This window comes from Bos indicus, chromosome 24 (assembly GCF_029378745.1).
Source record: "Bos indicus isolate NIAB-ARS_2022 breed Sahiwal x Tharparkar chromosome 24, NIAB-ARS_B.indTharparkar_mat_pri_1.0, whole genome shotgun sequence".
Lineage (NCBI taxonomy): Eukaryota > Metazoa > Chordata > Mammalia > Artiodactyla > Bovidae > Bos > Bos indicus.
In genome coordinates this window covers 7,579,305-7,599,590 of record NC_091783.1, presented here as the reverse complement: position 1 = coordinate 7,599,590, position 20,286 = coordinate 7,579,305, and the positions used below count along the sequence as shown (strand labels likewise).

At 39.7% G+C, this 20,286-nt stretch overlaps 1 protein-coding gene across 9 annotated transcripts in view; it reads right to left on the bottom strand.

Annotated features, from left to right (window-relative positions):
• Nucleotides 1-20,286, bottom strand: part of RTTN (rotatin) — a 123,313-nt gene that overhangs the window by 67,768 nt on the left and 35,259 nt on the right. For all 9 annotated transcript variants that reach the window (XR_011563766.1, XM_070778677.1, XM_070778671.1 and 6 more), the window contains 9 exons: nt 17,881-18,052; nt 16,188-16,287; nt 14,144-14,232; nt 13,446-13,563; nt 11,764-11,860; nt 11,067-11,135; nt 8,768-8,956; nt 7,945-8,184; nt 5,554-5,698 (listed from right to left, as the gene is read on the bottom strand). Coding sequence is in view for 8 of the 9 variants with exons in the window: in XM_070778677.1 (XP_070634778.1) it covers nt 5,554-5,698; nt 7,945-8,184; nt 8,768-8,956; nt 11,067-11,135; nt 11,764-11,860; nt 13,446-13,563; nt 14,144-14,232; nt 16,188-16,287; nt 17,881-18,052 (1,219 nt within the window). In the remaining variant the exon portion in view is untranslated. The remainder of the gene's footprint in view (nt 1-5,553; nt 5,699-7,944; nt 8,185-8,767; nt 8,957-11,066; nt 11,136-11,763; nt 11,861-13,445; nt 13,564-14,143; nt 14,233-16,187; nt 16,288-17,880; nt 18,053-20,286) is intronic.

Sequence of the window (20,286 nt, the reverse complement as noted above, 5' to 3'; positions counted from 1 at the left end):
AAAATCACTGCAGATGGTGACTGCAGCCATGAAATTAAAAGACGCTTACTCCTTGGAAGAAAAGTTATGACCAACCTAGATAGCATGTTCAAAAGCAGAGACATTACTTTGCCAACAAAGGTTCGTCTAGTCAAGGCTATGGTTTTTCCTGTGGTCATGTATGGATGTGAGAGTTGGACTGTGAAGAAGGCTGAGTGCCGAAGAATTGATGCTTTTGAACTGTGGTGTTGGAGAAGACTCTTGAGAGTCCCTTGGACTGCAAGGAGATCCAACCAGTTCATTCTGAAGGAGATTAGCCCTGGGATTTCTTTGGAAGGAATGATGCTAAAGCTGAAACTCCAGTACTTTGGCCACCTCATGCGAAGAGTTGACTCATTGGAAAAGACTCTGATGCTGGGAGGGATTGGGGACAAGAGGAGAAGGGGACGACAGAGGATGAGATGGCTGGATGGCATCACTGACTCGATGGACGTGAGTCTCAGTGAACTCCGGGAGTTGGGGATGGACAGGGAGGCCTGGCGTGCTGCGATTCATGGGGTCGCAAAGAGTCGGACACGACTGAGCAACTGATCTGATCTGATCTGAATCTCTAAAATATTAAAGTAGGCTTAAAAGTCTTATGGACTCTGTGGGAGAGGGAGAGGGTGGGAAGATTTGGGAGAATGGCAATGAAACATGTAAAATATCATGTAGGAAACGAGTTGCCAGTCCAGGTTCGATGCACAATGCTGGATGCTTGGGGCTGGTGCACTGGGACGGCCCAGAGGGATGGTATGGGGAGGGAGGAGGGAGGAGGGTTCGGGATGGGGAACACATGTATACCTGTGGTGGATTCATTTTGATATTTGGCAAAACTAATACAATTATGTAAAGTTTAAAAATAAAATAAAATTAGAAAAAAAAAAAGTTAAAAGAACTATGACATTAGGTTTTCCTGTTTGCTTTATTAAAAATATTCAGGAAAAAATCGCCTCTAAATGCTTAATTTTTTAGCAAGTAAAGGTTAAGAGAAAATAAAAGCAAATTCAGTAGTTCAAAATCATCCTTGAGAAAATAATAGAAGAGTAAACTTTGAACAATAAGTCTATGTACTCTGGAAGGACAATTATCTCATTAAGAACTCAAAAATTATAATTCAGGGAAGTTAGCATGCTGTCTCTCATTCAGTTCAGTTCAGTCGCTCAGTCATGTCTGACTCTGTGACCCCATGGACTACAGCACGACAGGCCTCCCTGTTCATTGCCAACTCCCAGAGTTTACTCAAATTTGTATCTAGTCAGTGATGCCATCCAGCCATCTCATCCTCTGTCGTCCCCTTCTCCTCCTGCCTTCAACTGTTCCCAGCATCTGGGTCTTTTCCAATGAGTCAACCCTTCATATCAGGTGGCCAAAATATTGGAGTTGCAGCTTCAACATCAGTGCTTCCAATGAACACTCAGGACTGATCTCCTTTAGGATGGACTGGTTGGATCTCCTTGCAGTCCAAGGGACACTCAAGAGTCTTCTCCAACACCACAGTTCAAAAGCATCAACTCTGGCACTCAGCTTTCTTTAGAGTCCAATTCTCACATCCATACATGACCACAGGAAAAACCATAGCCTTGACTAGATGGACCTTTGTTAGCAAAGTAATGTCTCAGCTTTTGAATATGCTATCTAGGTTGGTCATAACTTTTCTTCCAAGGAGCAAGCATCTTTTAATTTCATGGCTGCAGTCACCATTGGCAGTGATTTTGGAGCCCAAAAAAATAGTCTGCCACTGTTTCCACTATTTCCATATCTATTTGCCATGAAGGGATGGGACCAGATGTCATGATCTTAGTTTTCTGAATGTTGAGCTTTAAGCCAACTTTTTCACTCTCCTCTTTCACTTTCATCAAGAGGCTTTTGAGTTCCTCTTCACTTTCTGCCATAAGGGTGGTGTCATCTCCATATCTGAGGTTATTGATATTTCTCCCAGAAATCTTGATTCCAGCTTGTGCTTCATCCAGCCCAGCATTTCTCATAATGTACTCTGCATAGAAGTTAAATAAGCAGGGTGACAATATACAGTCTTGACGTACTCTTTTCCCAATTTGGAACCAGTCTGTTGTTCCATGTCTAGTTCTAACTGTTGCTTCCTGACCTGCATATAGATTTCTCAGGAGGCAGGTCAGGGGGTCTGGTATTCCCATCTCTTTCAGAATTTTTCAGAGTTTGTTGTGGTCCACAAAGTCAAAGGCTTTGGTATACTCAATAAAGCAGAAGTAGGTATTTTTCTGGAACTCTCTTGCTTTTTCAATGATCCAATGGATGTTGGCAATTTGATCTCTGGTTCCTCTGCCTTTTCTAAATCCAGCTTGAACATCTGGAATTTCACAGTTCACGTACTGTGTCTCTCATTTATATTATAAGTATTTTTCTCAGTTTACCATATCTTTATACTAGATGGCTCAGCCTGGGGTAGTAATGGTCAAGGGGTGAGAGGTCAGATTTTTTTCTCTCACTCTCTCACATACATATATATACATACCACACACACGCCTGTAGACTACGCCTAAAAGTAGAAATTATGATCATGGAGCACAGTTTAAGTATAATAAAAGATGAAAAGTAGAAACAACTAACAAAAGCTAGGAGATAAAAGGGGTGGCTAAAATAGGAAAATAACTCCAAAATACAGTAAGGTCAGAAGACTAATGGAAAAAAAAAAAATTTGTAACCCATATCACAGATAAAGGGCTAATCTAATTTATAAAGGGCTCTTCTGTTACCAAAAATGAAAGAGAAAGGGGGAGAGTGTGTGTGTGTGAGCACACATATGCTAGAAGAGACCAAAAACCCAATTGTGGGGCAAAACTTAACAAGGGCATCAAGGGACAATTCATAGAAAAGGAAACAAAAGAGCTCCAATCATGTAAATATCTTTGTATCATTCAAAATAAGGGTTATCTATTTAAAACAAACTCAACAGAAACACATATACACGTGTCTCTGCAATTTGTAATTGTCTCCAGATATTATAGTTCTAGGAGTCGTTATTCTGTGAATATACTTAAATTCGTAATACAGCCCACAGTTTCCATTTATGTTATATTGTAACATCTTTTGAAATGAGGGTAATGTGTGTTTCTTATAATTAACTACACAGCTTCCTTAATATCACATGTTTACTAGTGAGTTAATAAATGTTTACTGAAAGCTCACTGTGCATTCCAGGATGTCTGGCTCTAGGTGAGTGACCACATCATTGTGATTATCTGGGTCATGAAGATCTTCTTTGTATAGTTCTTCTGTGTATTCTTGCCACCTCTTCTTATCTCTCATCTTCTTCTTCTCATCTTCTGCTTCCGTTAGGTTCGACCATTTCTGTCCTTTATTGTGCCCATCTTTGCATGAAATGTTCCGTTGGTATCTCTAATTTTCTTGAAGAGATCTCTAGTCTTTCCCATTCTATTGTTTTCCTCTATTTCTTTGCATTGATAGCTGAGGAAAGCTTTCTTATCTCTACTTGCTATTCTTTGGAACTCTGCACTCAAATAAGTATATCTTTCCTTTTCTCCTTTGCCTTTCACTTCTCTTCTTTTCACAGCTATTTGTAAGGCCTTTTCAGACAACCATTCTGAATATTAAAAAGCAGAGACATTACTTTGCCAACAAAGATCCGTCTAGTCAAAGCTATGGTTTTTCCAGTGGTCATGTATGGATGTGAGAGTTGGACCATAAAGAAAACTGAGTGCCAAAGAATTGATGCTTTTGAACTGTGGTGTTGGAGAAGACTCTTGAGAGCCCCTTGGACTGCAAGGAGAACAAACCAGTTCATTCTAAAAGAAATCAGTCCTGAATATTCATTGGAAGGACTGATGCTAAAGCTGAAACTCCAATACTTTGGCCACCTGATGCAAAGATCTGAAAAGACCCTGATGCTGGAAAAGACTGAAGGCAGGAGAAGGGGATGACAGAGGATGAGATGGCTGGATGGCATCACTGACTCAATGACATGAGTTTGAATAAGCTCCAGGAGTTGATGATAGACAGGGAGGCCTGGCATGCTGTAGTCCATGGGGTCGCAAAGAGTCGGACACGACTGAGCGACTGAACTGAACTGAACTGGGAGCTCACTATGTGCAAGGCACTATGGCAAATGTGGGATGCAGCTGTGAACAAACGGTCCTCCGTTATACCAAGCACAGTAAGCAGAAAACAATACACATCTAAACAAGGTTTACACGCATAAACATTCATATACATATCTTTTAAATTTATAACTACTTTTAAAAGCATTCTCACATATACACAATAGAGTATTACTCAGCCATTAAAAAGAATTCATTTGAATCAGTTCTACCGAGGTGGATGAAACTGGAGCCTATTATTCAGAGTGAAGTAAGCCAGAAAGAAAAACACCAATACAGTACACTAACGCATATATATGGAATTTAGAAAGATGTTAATGATAACCCTGTATGCGAGATAGCAAAAGAGACACAGATGTATAGAACAGTCTTTTGGACTCTGTGGGAGGGGGGGAGATGATCTGGGAGAATGGCATTGAAACATGTATAATATCATATAAGACATGAATTGCCAGTCCAGGTTTGATGCAGGATACAGGATGCTTGGGGCTGGTGCACTGGGATGACCCAGAGGAATGGCATGGGGAGGGAGGTGGGAGGGGGATTCAGGATTGGGAACACGTGGACACCTGTGGCAGATTCATGTGGATGTATGGCAAAACCAATACAATATTGTAAAGTAATTAGCCTCTAATTAAAATAAATAAATTAAAAAAAAAATAATAAAAGCATTCTCAATTAGAATTTCTAACTTACATTATATGAGCACCTTGCATTTTTACAGAGAATCAAGTCTTTAAATGAGCTTTGCAATGCATTAACATATAATGAAACATTTTTGTTTTATAAGGTCTACTATCTTCTGTTTCAGTTTAGGCCCTTTTTCCTAATTTTACTGTGTTTTTTTCATGATTGTGCAAAGGTTTGTCTTTAGTAGGTTAAGTAAATCCCTACAGTATCTGTAAAGATAAAACACGTAGACCAGCTATAAAAAGCAAGCTAGCTTCCTGGATTCTTGGCAGGTTTCTTAAAACACATTCATCTACAAAAAGTAGAGAGCAGTAGGGGCTGGAAGGGTAAATACTACACTAAACTTACATTAAAGCCTGAACAGCGTGACTCATTCTTTCCAACCTCACCAGCATTGTCCCTCTGCCTCCATGCTTGGCTCCCTGCCTCTTCACAGGCCTATCTGAACTTCCCCGCTCTAAGAACCTCACTGAAAAATATGGTTGCAAGCTGAAAGTTCACAAAGAGATCAGGTTTTGTTAAACACCAAGACTGAAGGTCCCATTTAGTCCATAGACTTTTAACTTAAACTCAGTCACGTTAGGAAGGCATATTGCTAAAAGCTATCGATTACAGCAGCAGGACTACTTTGCTAAACACGAGCTATGCAAAAATTATACTTTTCCGTATTTCCATACACAGTATTAATAATCTCTATAAAATATATCATCTGTCAAACCTAAAACTCAAATTCCTTAACAGCACTTACTTGTCTAAGAAGTACTTCTAGAAGCCAGTTTAGAAGTTCTACGGGTACATTTTTCCTTTGTTCCTTCAATAACTTACTGAGAAAATGTATGATATCTATTAACAGCTTCTCATCTTCAGTGCAAGCAGGAAGAACTTGTAAAAACCTACGATAAAAGAAAACCATAACCATGGTTTCTAGTTCTTCAAAATAAGTGGCAGTTAAGTATTTAACAAGTGGCTAAGCAGTGAGGCGGAGGCTGACTTGCTGTGCTTGCCGATTTCTACAGTGTAAATACCCTGCCGTGTCTGCCTGCCGTCCACCACGGGACCATCCAGCTGTCGGGGGAGGCCTGCAGCTCACCTTTACACAGCGTTCCCATCACACAGGCAGATCCATATAAACAGCTTCGAGAACACAGATAACATTGAAATGTTGTAAAATAATTAGGAAGTGATAACTTTGCATAATTGTTACCTTTATCTTTCATATAATTTGACTATAAGTTTACAAAATATAATTTTTAAGAGTGGTTGTGTTTAACAACTAACTTGCAGAAATTCAGATAATTTAACCAACAGCTCCCTAACAAGGTGGTCCTAGCTGGCTCCAGCACACCACTGGAAAAGGCGAATTAGATATCCAAATTGTGAGAGCTACACTAAACGAGCACCCACGTTTTAGAAATGCATATAAACCTTGCATTTTGAAAACTGCACACTTTCTGTTTAACAGAAAGTTATACATTTTATACTAAAGTCATATGAAGACTGAAATGTAAAATTGCTGGCAACAGCTGTTTATCAGTCTTGTTTCAAATGCAGCCATCTGCTACCAGTTAAACATGTTAAATTTACAGGCCAGGGTTTTCCAATAACTATCAAAGGACCTCCACATGGTTATCAACTTCATGAAATTCAGAGTAAAAATATCAATGAGATAATTAAGAACAAAACAAAGGCAAAAGCAAATAAAACAGCCAGGGTTACTAAGGCTTTAATCAATTCCCTGATATCTCAGCTCATTTATACTATGGACAGGATAAGCATTCAGTTTGTTTACCCCATATTATCCTAATCACTTACTTTTGTAAGATAAACTAAGATTTCCTATGATAGGACCTAAAAATAGAATAACTTTAATATCTATAAAAAATTATAACAATTTATTTGTAACTCCAAACTGCAGTAATTATGTTCAAATTTTCTCTTTTGCTGTTCTAAGATATGCATTCAGTCAGTTCAGTTCAGTTCAGTCGCTCAGTCATGTCCGACCCTCTGCGACCCCATGAATCGCAGCATGCCAGGCCTCTCTGTCCATCACCAACTCCTGGAGTTCACCCAGACTCACGTCCATCGAGTCAGTGACGCCATCCAGCCATCTCATCCTGTCGTCCCCTTCTCCTCCTGCCCCCAATCCCTCCCAGCATCAGAGTCTTGATCTGCCTCTTGAGAAATGTGTATGCAGGTCAGGAAGCAACAGTTAGAACTGGACATGGAACAACAGACTGGTTCCAAATAGGAAAAGGAGTACGTCAAGGCTGTATATTGTCACCCTGCTTATTTAACTTATATGCAGAGTACATCATGAGAAACGCTGGACTGGAAGAAGCACAAGCTGGAATCAAGATTGCCAGGAGAAATCTCAATAACCTCAGATATGCAGATAACACCACCCTTATGGCAGAAAGTGAAGAGGAACTCAAAAACCTCTTGATGAAAGTGAAAGTGGAGAGTGAAAAAGTTGGCTTAAAGCTCAACATTCAGAAAACGAAGATCATGGCATCTGCGGTCCCATCACTTCATGGGAAATAGATGGGGAAACAGTGGAAACAGTGGCAGACTTTATTTTTTTGGGCTCCAAAATCACTGCAGATGGTGACTGCAACCATGAAATTAAAAGACGCTTACTCCTTGGAAGGAAGGTTATGACCAACCTAGATAGCATGTTCAAAAGCAGAGACATTACTTTGCCAACAAAGTCCATCTAGTCAAGGCTATGGTTTTTCCAGTGGTCATGTATGGATGTGAGAGTTGGACTGTGAAGAAGGCTGAGCACCGAAGAATTGATGCTTTTGAACTGTGGTATTGGAGAAGACTCTTGAGAGTCCCTTGGACTGCAAGGAGATCCAACCAGTTCATTCTGAAGGAGATCAGCCCTGGGATTTCTTTGGAAGGAATGATGCTAAAGCTGAAACTCCAGTACTTCAGCCAATTCATGCGAAGAGCTGACTCATTGGAAAGGATATGCATTACAGATAATTAAAAATCCTTAAGTTTTTCTTTCTAAAATCACATTTCTCTCTCACGATACCGACAATAAGAACACATGCTCTTATCTTAAATGTATGGAAAGGAACCCAAATACGATCCAGCCCAGGTCTCTGGCCCGGCACCTGGAGCTGACACTGACCTGTTTAGTGTGGTGTGCCAAGACAAGGACTTCAGGGTAACCCCACAGGGGCCAGTGCCGCCCTTGAAAGACAGTCTGTCATTTAGGAGATAAAAACTCATCCTTGTGAGGGCAGCCCTCACTTCCCTGTGGCCTGCGGCCTGAACAATGGAGCAGAGACAGTCCTTGAGTCCACTAGGTGTGTGGGTCATCTTCAGAGTAAGGGTGTCCTCGGTGGATAACTTCAGTGTATCTAAAAATCTAAACAAAGAGCAATAGAAGCTATTTAAATAAAAGCTAACAATTATTTTTAAACTAGCTCCCCCAAATTCTATTTTATCTTTGTTTCCTTTTAATTAAAGGGTGACTCATGGCCAAAAGAAAATCTGGTGTGTATCTGTCAATATTAGGGTTTTACAGTAGCTTGAGGACATTTATATTGACATTTTCCTGCTTGGAGAAATATAAAATAATTTTCATGCAAAAGAAAACACTAATTTTCAATATATTTAGAAGTCATCACCATCACAGTAATGATGACAAATGCACACAGACTTATTAAGCTTTTACACTAACCCAGAGCACTTTTCCTAGTGAATTAATCTACTAACTAACCCAACTTTATACAATCTCTAAAACAGCAGAGAACAATGTGTTGAAATTCCTTTGTGTGATAGTTTTTTAAAAGTAATAAATATATACAACCTATAAAACAAAGTAAAAATTATTATCTTCAGTGAAAAAGCAGATGACCATAAGCAAAAAAGCTACTTGATCTAAAGGAAAAATAAGGCCTAATTAAATTAATTAAATGGGAATGCTTTTCTACATGTGTCACACTTACTCCTGGATTTCAGCTTCGGAGTTCACTTGCTTCAACACATTGTCACTCCCGTGATACCACGACAGGTTCCAAGCCATCCTCAGCATATCTGATACCGGCTTCAAGGCCAAAGAGTCAGCAGATAACGGCAAAACCATGGAGTAAGGACTCACGGCATGGTGGCCAACTACATGCACTGGTAGATGATACCTGAAGAAAGGGAATAAAAATAATCACAAACTTTTAAATTCTTAAATGCTACTCAAAATGGTGAGCCACAAAGGAGAGTCAGTTCTACGCCTCCCACTTTACAATAACATGAAGATCTCTCTCATGGTCCCGATTTGGAGCAGTTGTCATGCTTTATCCTTCTGCCTTCCTCCAAACTTCCCAAGACACTTGATTGAACAATTCCCTGAGAATTTACCACAGTCCTTGTTGTATTAGAGGTGTTTGCAGAGGGAACTGACACCCCTTGAAATCAAGGCCCGTGGCTACAGTGAACGACACACACATGGTGTTCAACTGAAACACCAATGTCTACTGTGTGCTAACAACGCATGTTACCTTTTACTCAGTTACCTGGCATGGAAGTATGATACCCATTTTACACATGATCAAAATGGGACTTACAGAGGGCAAATGAATTGCCTGTGCTCACAGCAGTCAATAAGGGACAGAATCACAACTTAACTATTTTCGCTTGAGAACACAGTGGCATCATCAATAAACTCAATGACTCTGTGTTACCAAGAGAACCTAGAAATATTTTTAGATCTAAGAAATATTCAATAGCAGCATCTCTTAAAGTTAATTTCACAGTGTTTAGCAGTACAGCAATGTCTAGCATCTCAAATGTAAAAGAAGAATTTTGCTAATATTCACATATTTGTAACTAATGTCAGGTAAACACCCTTGAGTAGGATTTCTAAGAGAAACTTTAGTGTGCTTCTTCACTTCAAGCATCTCAATAAAAGAGGCCAAGGTAGGACTCTATATACAAATGAGACTGCATAATTTAAGAAAAGACAAATTTTAAAAATTGGAATTTTCCTCAGAGACTCCTCAGAGAAATGGTTAACGCAAGGTCTGAGATAGGGAAATCAAAGGTGAATGATGGATGTGCCTGGTGGGGATCTGGACGTTGTATTAATATACGTGGTGTAGAACGGCAGGGACTGCTACACTGGAGCTGGGAGGTGAATCACTCTGGTGCTTCCAGTGCACCACTCTGGAATACTGTTTAGGAGCACCTACTAAAGCTAAACGTGTAAATACCCTCTGATCCATATATGTTCAAGAATATTCTTAGCAGTCATTTATTCATAGTAGCCCCAAACAGAAAACAACCCAGTGTCCATCAGTGATAGAATGTAAACTACACAGCTGTATACTCTCACACAGAAGTGGAAACAAACCCAATAGTGCTTCACGATGTGACGCAGACACATCTCCCCAAGTGGAACAAAAGAAGCCGGAGAGAAGAATATACCTTATAAAGTGCAAGAACAATGTATAATACCAGAAATGAAAGTAGAATTACCTTTGTGGGCCCTGGAAGGTAAGGAAGAAGCATGAACGTGGTTTCCGGCATGCTAGTAATATTTTGTACCTTAATCTGTGTGCTAGATACATGCATGTATTTATCTGGAAAAATTTGTGATTTGTAAACTTTGTGTACACTTCCATAAAAAAAAATTTACTTTTTAAAAAGTCTAAAGAAAGATGAATACCAAATGTAATTCATGACCTGATTGGATCTTGCTTTAAAAAAAAAAATCCATGAAGGATATTTTGGATATAATTAGAGAAACTGGATCAAATTACAGAATTACTTTTGATTTTCTTAAATGTGACCATTCATGATACAGTGGTTATATAAGATAACATCTTAATTTAAGGAGGTATACGTTGGAATAATTGGGAGGGAAGTAAGATTATGTCTGAAACTTATCTTTAAACTGGTTGGGGAAAAAGATCACATAAAAATAGATAAATGTATTGAGAGAGCGGGAGAGAGGGAGGAAGGAAGCAAGACCTACATCTTAACAGTTGCTGACTATAGACCGCAGGGTACGTGAGTGTTCACTGTGTGGTTCTCTCAAGCTTTCTGTAGTCGTGAACAGCATCAAACCAAATATCTAGTGACGGGGGATGCACACCTACTGAGCCCTCAGAAGCCCCCTTACGAAGGAGATGTGAAAGCGCTACAAGGCATGTGAGGAAAAGCTAGGTGAAACTTTAACAAACCATAGATTCTTATTTCCCTTTCAGTACCAGTATTTTACCTTCGAGAAAATCGAAGGAAGAAATTTTTTACCTTCTAGAAACTGAAACAGGCAGACTGAAGACTGATGGTGAAGATGGTGTGCAGGAAGGACTATCAGACCTATTTCACAGCAGAAACAGAAAAGCAAAGAGACAACTGAGTGGATCGTCGTCATGCTGAACAAACAAGACCCGCTTCCCCTCCTCGACCGACGCTCAGATGCAGAGCTGCACCTGATTCCGTCATTCAGTCCAGTTACAACACGGCGCCGTCCCCAACCTACTTATAAAGAGCAAACAGTGCTTTTCTTTAAAAAGTCCATATAAGAAATGACTCAGACAATGCAAGTGCTATCCTGGCAGGTGGCCTCCATGTCTCCCTCCCAGTAATCCTGCTCAAGATCAGATGCTACCATCCTAAACATCTTCCCCAAGGTTTTTAAAATTAAATATTCAAGAACAAAAAACACAAAATTGAGAGTATATACTTAAAAATGCATTTATGATAGAATTTACTATAGTAATTATTAAATTTTGTACTTAGTGATGTTCAAAAGTAAAGTTCTGGGTGACTTTTTGAGCCAATGTGCTTTTTAATACTGCTTACTCAAACCAAATATCATACCACATATTTCTACCATGGAAAGCATAAGCTTCCTAAGTCAGAAATTTCCATGTATTGCTGCAAGACTGCATCAGAAACCTTAGATATTTCAGAGCAAAATTCATTTAAAACTCTTATAGCTCACCACATATCCATTCTTGATACTTCATCAAATAACAGAAGACAAAACAATGCTCCAACTTCAGTCACAATGGTACAATCTTCATGAAATATCAAGGAAACTGAGAAATAAAAAGAAGCATAACTTTATATTTTCACCTCAAAAAAGAATGAACCTCAAATTTAAAATATCTTAACTCTAAAAGAAGAGATGCCATTCTCAGAGAAATGCATTGTTAACCCAGACAAACTGACATTACTAAAACAGTGGCTCTCAACCTTTCAAATCTATGCGAATCTCTGCAGGGCTTGTTAACAGAGGTTCTGGTGTAGTACATTTGGAGGATACAGACACTACTGGTCTAGCACACTGCATGCAGTCAATGAACGTCTGCTGAGTAACGAATTTTCCTTGTTGAGTACCTAGGTAAAAAACTAACTTGGCCCTGAAACTAAATTCATTAATGAGAGATACTATCATTTATTCTCAGACTCAATTAAGTAATGATTGGAAACATCAATGAGACAGAAAAAGTATCAAAAAGGGTACAGATTATGTTAGCTTAGAAAACACCTTTGAATCTAATAGGCACTCATAATTAGTTGACTGCTTGAATAAATCAAAATCATAAAGAAATGGTAAACTGGAATTAAGTTCTGCTGAATGACGTTAATCGGAAGATAATTATTAATGAGGTGAAGGAAAACTACAGATCCATAACTGCTACTCTTCCACATCAATCTATAAAAAAAATTATAAAATTTTACACGCTACTCAAAATATATGAAGCCGAACACTCTGAGTCTCTAGAACTTTACCTGGTTAGAAGCTTTATCAATATTATTTAAACTGTGTCCTATTAACTTGGCAAGCAGGAATCATTAGAAGACAAGAAAATGCTAAAATAAAATGACTATATTCTAAGGATATTTTGAACATAAGTATCATTTATCTCTTAATATGCTTAATAACTGACAAGATTAAACATATTAAGACATCCGATCAAGACATTTCTTGTAGAATATTTAAAAGCAGTGGCCTACACTTCTAGGAAAGAAAACAGCATATAATGTTACCAAGCTCTCTACTGAGAACAGTCAGAAAAGGCAAGAAAAATTTAACAAGAGAACAAAATTACATGGAGTTTTCCCATCTAAATACGTTACTCTATTACAAACAAACTGAAAGGGGTTAAAAAAAAAAAAAAACACACTTTATAAAATGTAATATAATACACTGATGCTCACAGCCATTCAGGATGGTCTAGTTCCCACTCCCCACAGACTGGGTTTATATATATACCCTCTAGGCCAGTTTAAGGATTTAAGCAGTTATCGCAGCAAAGCGTCAGATCTAAAGGCACAAAATAAAACAATAGAGAGGAAACAGATGTTGGAAAGAAGGCAGTGCTGACAGCTGCTTTAGCCCCTCGCTCTGCAGGTGGGAGCTGACCACCCCCGACAGCCACCTCACCGCGCGGGGAGCCGTCAGAGGCTTCAGCCCTCCCAGCTGTGAGGCCTACTCTGAAACAGGATTTTAAGAAAATTGCCACAAAAGTGTTAAACATTTTCCACTGCGATGGGTTCTTTTAGCAGCATACCCACTTTGGTATTCTGTTAGTAAAGTAGAAAGTAAATGTCACCTACAGTTAAAGAATAAACACTTAAAGCTTAAGACTGAGCTCCTTACTATCAGAATTTATGTACCTCTGAAGAGCAGGGTCAGGACAGAAGTCTTCTGGGACAGAGACTCTCGCAGGACGGGGTCGGCACAGAGGACCTTCCTCAGGAGCATGAGGCTCGGCTGAACCAAACACTCCACCACCTGGCCGGCGGGGGAAACACAGTTGTCTATGGTCATCAGTTTTAAGATGAGATAAAATATACTTTGCATATGTGTGTGCGTGCCTGTGTGCTCAGTCATGTCCGACTCTTTGTGACCCCATGGACTGTAGCCCGCCAGGCTCCTCTGTCCATGGGATTCTCCAGGCAAGAATACTGGAGTGGGTTGCCATTTCCTCCTCCAGGGGAATCTTCCCAACCCAGGGATCAAACCTGCATTACAGGCAGATTCTTTCCAGCTGTGCCACCTGGGAAGCTCCAAAATACAACATTATCTTATTCTAAATTCATGCTTTTTCACCAAAATTATGTGAAACTAAAATGCAAACATTAAGAATTGTTTTCCACTCAAAGTAAGTTTTGTATATACTTATGCTTATACATCTAATATAAATTTTAAGGTTACTTTTCCTTTAGAGACCTTACTTCTAAGAAATTAAAAAAAAAAATGAACAGGTCGTGGGTGTTACTCAAGACTGACACTCCAAGAACTCATCCAAAACCAAGTGAATTCATTTCAAATTTAATTAATAAAAACAGCAGTCTGTAAAAATATGTCTTACCTCACCATCCTGACCCACACATTCACTTAAATACTCAATTATCTTGTCAACTAGGTACACTTTTTTCACCACAGCATGCATTTTAATATCTGTAGACCAAAAAAAAAGTTATTAAAAATTAAAGAACACTTTCTATAGTCTTAAAAATACAGAACAGACATCCATAACTTTCAAACTGTTAAAAATAGTTGAAAATTAGAGGATGACAGCTTAAACTTTTTACTTTATACACATCTCAACAATTTGAGAACTTTTAAGTAACAAGAACGTCTTCTATAATGTAAAGAAACTATTTTAAAAAGAATCATTAAATGAACTAGTCAGATTCTGAAAAGTACCAGAATTTTAAGTATACAAATGACTCCTTTAATTTGTACATGGAACATTATTGTAGGTTCTTTCATTGGCATTTCTTCTCTTTTCCAAATCCATCATCTCAAAACGCTTAGATTCTCCACAAGCAAATGTGTAAATATCACTTGCAACATGATTTTTCTATTAACACAAGTTCTTTAATCCCAAACTCTTAATAGCAAATACAAAAGAAAGGGTCTGTAACATACTCTAAATATTTCTAAAGAACATGGACTCTTTTCCAATAAACATATTCGTGCGGATATGTGTGTGCACACACTGGCACGGTCTGAGTGTCTGTGTCCCCACAGAGCTCATCTGTGTGAAAGCCAGTCTCCAAAGTGGAGGTTCCAAGAGGTGGGGCTTCTGGGAGGTCACCAATCACGAGGGTGGAGGCTTCGTGAATGAGATTAGTGTCCTGATAAAAAGAGGAGAGCTTTGTTGCCCCTTCTCCATGTGAGGACACAGGAGGAAGACAGCCAACTATGAACCAAGAAACGCCCTCACCAGACACTGAATGTACAGCACTGTAACCTTGGACTTTCAGCCTCCAGAACTGTGAGAATAAATTTCTGTTGTTTATCAATCACCTAGTCTGTGGTATTCTATTACAGCAGCCCTAAAAGACTAAGATGTACACACACACACAGGCACTAGAGACATCATTAGGACCAAAAACTCTCATTGCTTCTAAGTTAGATATAAGTATTTCACAACTTGTAGACACATTTTCTTAATTTGTCCCCCTATATTCTCATTAAGAAAAACATACAAACATAAAGTTGATATTGAATTAGTAGCTGTCACTGTAACTATCTCCAACTGCCACTTTAAAAAGGCAGCTCCACTACCCTCCAATACAGTGCATGCCAAACTAGGAGCTTTCTTTTTGAAATACTAGACAATACCCAAAGAATACTCTCTAAAACCTTTTTTTTAATTTCTTAGTGGAGGCTTTCCACATTTGCTTGAGCCTGATTTTCTGTAGTTTCTATTACTGTTATTAAAACCACAAATATGTTGAATATGCCTTTCCACGTTACTCTCTCATCCCAATCAGGATGGTAACATTCATCATATCCCACCTTCCAAGTTGAAAAAAATCCTTTTATGTAAATGCAAAGGTACTTCTTTCAAACATTAACAATAAATTACACACATCACATATGGGAAAAAACTAAAAACTAAGAATAACAACACTACAAACAAGGTAAGAGTACATTCTGCTACTTCTTTTTTAAAAATAAACCTTTAAAGAAAATACATAGTCACACTACATTATTTTTATCTTACCTACCCAAAAAGTACAATTTGATTTATTTCTTTAAGCAAGATGGAACAAACAGAACACCACATACTAGGTAAAGTGAGAAAGGAAGATGCAATTTACTGTTTGAATTATATCAACATATCAAATGACATTCCCTAGGTTAAATAATGATAATCTAGACCTGAGGTCAGCAAACTTTTTCTGTAAAGAACTAGATAGTAAATATATCAGGCTTTGTGGGCTACATATGGCCTTTGTTGCACATTTGTTAAAAATGTAAACATCACCCTTAACTTGAAGGCTGTTAAGAGACACAGGCCACAGATCAGAATGGCCTACAAACCAGTTTGCCAACCCCCGGCACCACTGTATGCAGCACCCTGAAATTCCATCCTCAGTAGCACGTTCCTCAGACAGTACCTTGCATAATCACCACTAATTGCTCTGCGGCTGACTTTCTCAAAACAAGATCAATATCATCTGAGACAAAGATTCCATACACCTTTTCAACAGTCTCCAACTGAAAACCAAAAAGAAAAAAAAAATTATTTTTTCATCTACTTCCAATTCTCCAGTAAAATTCTACAGCATTCTATAGTTCATACCATTAAAAGAAAAGCTCAAAAGCCAACTTATTTAAGTAATCGATATATTTATATTTGGAAGAAAGATGTGCTAGGTCAGAGAGGGAGTTAAGATCTAAAACAAAGAGTCATCATGTCAAATAAGCCTCTCCTCTTAATGTACATTTTTGCCAGGAAGTTGTTCACAACCCATTAGCAGCCACTTTTAACAATTTCACAGAAAATGTTCGAGTTGCACAACATCACTCCAGGGGGTAGCCTGCTAGCCTGAGAACAGCAACCCCAGATATGTGAGTCAACCCCAATGTGACTCGGGGTTTCTCTGCTGCTCCCAGGGGCCACCAGCTGAGTTCCCCTGGCCCGCTCCCCTTCCCCTCTCAAGCACCCTGGAGCAGAGAGCTCTCTGGGGCAGGCTGCCCAGCTCTCCGACCAGCCTCTGCCCCGTACCAGCCCCCGGACGTCGCTTCCTGCCAGGAGAGTCTGAGGACGCAAAACACAACAGGACCAGGGGAGAGAAAAGGACTCAGAACACACTCTTCCTTCCTCCCACCCACCGCCATCTGCTGCCCTAACATGCACTCAGAAAAGAGAGCTCTAGAACCCACTCCTTCCCCCACACCACACACAGGGCCAGGAGCGACACCAGGGGCTCAGTACACAGGACGACCCCAACAGGACCTGGTGTACGGTCCATGGAAGGTTCTCCAACCACCTGTCAGGGCCATGACATGGCCCCGAACACTCAGGTTAGGAGAACGCTGAACGTGTTTCCCCATTTTAAAAAATCCACTGTATTAAGTGTGGCTCTACAGCACTGCCACAGGCCTCAAGGGCTGGTCTAAACTTGAATAAAAACAGCCAGACTGCACACTTTGAGCCACAGGAGAAGCTATGAAACCTGGGAATGAACCAATGGAGATAACCGACACGAGCTGTTACTGATCCCACAGGTCCGCCATGATTCGGGTGCAGCCCTGGGCAGACAGGACATGAAGGCTAAACCTCTGAAGAGAGGGGAAAAGCCAAAGATTCAGAATAAGAGATTAACAAAAATACCTCAGAACCACTGTAATATTTAAGAGAAACTGCCTTTGCCTTCTATATTCTTTTCCTGTGATGAAAAGGCTGAAAAATTTTATCATAGGAATATTTTCTTTTTTGAATATTTCCAAGAGAAGAGAAAGAATAGTTTTTATGTCAGTGACATTTGTTTTTAAGAGTCATCACAGAATTTCTTTCCTTGAGATTAGCCTTACGCTGTGTTTAAGATTCTATTCAAATGAATTTGCCTTTCCAGAGTATATTCTCAATGAAAAGGGACATGATGCCTGGCATACAGTGGGCAGTCAAGAAATATCTGTTCAATAAACAAATGTATCCAGAAGCCAGAAAAAGCCAGGATACAACTTCAACTTCACATGTGAAGCTACCACTTCTCTCCCTATCTGATGTATAATGGAATAAAGAATGTAACACACAATAGATCACACAGTTATAAACAAATGAATAAACTTGAAAGTTAGAGGCACCTTAATCATCAGTTCTCTTCGGTCATCCAATTTGAGTTCAATAGGTTTTTTCACAATAAATAAATTAGTAACTCTGGAGAGAACTCTGGCATCTATTGAAGGGCGCTTGGTGTCAGACCCCTCTTCCCTTGTGAGGTGAGATGCTAAGAGCTTTAATGCCAGCACCCGGACCCTGCAGAAACAAAGTCTTTAAGTCAATATTTTGTAACATAAACTGAATATAAACGGCTAAAAAAAAAAAGTATAGAAATTAGAAAGGTCCATAATCACAAAGAATTATTACAAATCAACACAAGTATCAGCTATGCTTATGCTTCCTTTGTGGCTTAGATGGTAAAGAATCTGTTTGCAGTGCTGGAGACACAGGTTTGATCCCTGGGTTGGGACGATCCCCTGGAGAAGGAAATGGATACTCACTCTGGTACTCTTGCCTGGAGAATTCCATTGACAAAGGAGCCTGGCAGGCTACAGTCCATGGGGTCACAAAGAGCAGACATGACTGAGTGACCAACACTTTCACTTTTTCATTTTCTACTATACTGAAATTATGAATGACATTTTACTTTTTCTATTAAAGTACTCACTGTATATCTACAATTATTCCTGCATTTTACATTTATAAATAGACAGAAGAAATAAAGAATAACTGATAATTACAAGAGAACATGCAGACTCACTGTGACTGCAAACTTCACAGTCAATACTGCCTCAACTCCAAATTAAAAATTAAAAATCCTGACTCCAGCCTCCATGTCAAGTGATCTATCTCAATCATGAAAACTATCACAGACGCAAGAACACAGTCCAGACAACACGTCGAACCTCCAGGAGAGTAATCATGTTAATAGCTAAAGTGAGATACTCGGAGTGAAATAGATCCCCTCAAATATGAAAATGCAAATACTTCTAGCTCCCATCAAAACTCTATTTTATCTGGACTTGATTAGCTTTAAAGCCAGTTGAGTGCAAAGGCAGAAGATTTCAAGAAAAGGCTGGCTGCTGCACACTATTAGTTGAGTTCAGTTCAGTCGCTCAGTTGTGTCCGACTCTTTGCGACCCCATGAACCACAGCATGCCAGGCCTCCCTGTCCATCACCAACTGAAATGCAAAACTAGAATCATCAAGTTGACAAGCAACAATGAGCTGGAGGATACTGAGACAGGTTCTCGAACTACATGGACACCGGGACATTCTAAGCGGTAATCCGAGTTCCAGGTTTCAGGTTGCACATGGAAGACTACAGTTAAAACCTGCACACCCGCGCAGGCCTCCCTACAACAGCAAGCCTGTTTTCCGTCACCCTGAAGTCCCCGTCACTGATCTCGCTTTGTTACAATTAGTAATGAAGTATGACTGATACAATCTCTCTTCTGTTACATGCCCAGTTCCAGACAGGCCGTGTCATGTCTGTGTTGTGTGCTGCCAGGTTACAGCCGACCACGGTCCCCAGTTCAGTTCAGTTCAGTCGCTCAGTCGTTTCCGACTCTCTTTGCGACCCCATGAATCGCAGCACGCCAGGCCTCCCTGTCCATCACCAACTCCAGGAGTTCACTCAGACTCACGTCCATCGAGTCAGTGATGCCATCAAGTCATCTCATCCTCTGTCGTCCCCTTCTCCTCCTGCCCCCAATCCCTCCCAGCATCAGTCTTTTCAACTCTTTGCATGAGGTGGCCAAAGTACTGGAGTTTCAGCTTTAGCATCATTCCTTCCAAAGAAATCCCAGGGCTGATCTCCTTCAGAATGGACTGGTTGGATTTCCTTGCAGTCCAAGGGACTCTCAAGAGTCTTCTCTGACACCACAATTCAAAAGCATCAATTCTTCAGTGCTCAGCCTTCTTCACAGTCCAACTCTCACATTCATACATGACCACAGGAAAAACCATAGCCTTGACTAGATGGACCTTTGTTGGCAAAGTAATGTCTCTGCTTTTCAATATGCTATCTAGGTTGGTCATAACTTTTCTTCCAAGGAGTAAGTGTCTTTTATTTTTTTTTTAATTTTATTTTATTTAACTTTACAATATTGTATTGGTTTTGCCATATATCAAAATGAATCTGCCACAGGTATACATGTGTCTTTTAATTTCATGGCTGCAATCACCATCTGCAGTGATTTTGGAGCCCAAAAAAATAAAGTCTGACGTTGTTTCCCAAGTGCTTCCCAAATCAACAGAAAGCAGGAATTTACTGTATTACAAGCAGGTACCATCTTTGAAGGGCAAATATTTGCTCCAGATGGTGTGGGAAGTCAGGCAAAGCTCCCTTTGCCCTCTGCCGTGTCTCCCACATGACGTTCTTCTTTTGGGCCCATGCTCTGCATTAGTGTCTGGGGTCACTGGTGCAGGGGCAGCCACCACCCCCAGGGAAAAGGCTAGCAGGGAACACGGCAAGCATGGATTTAGGC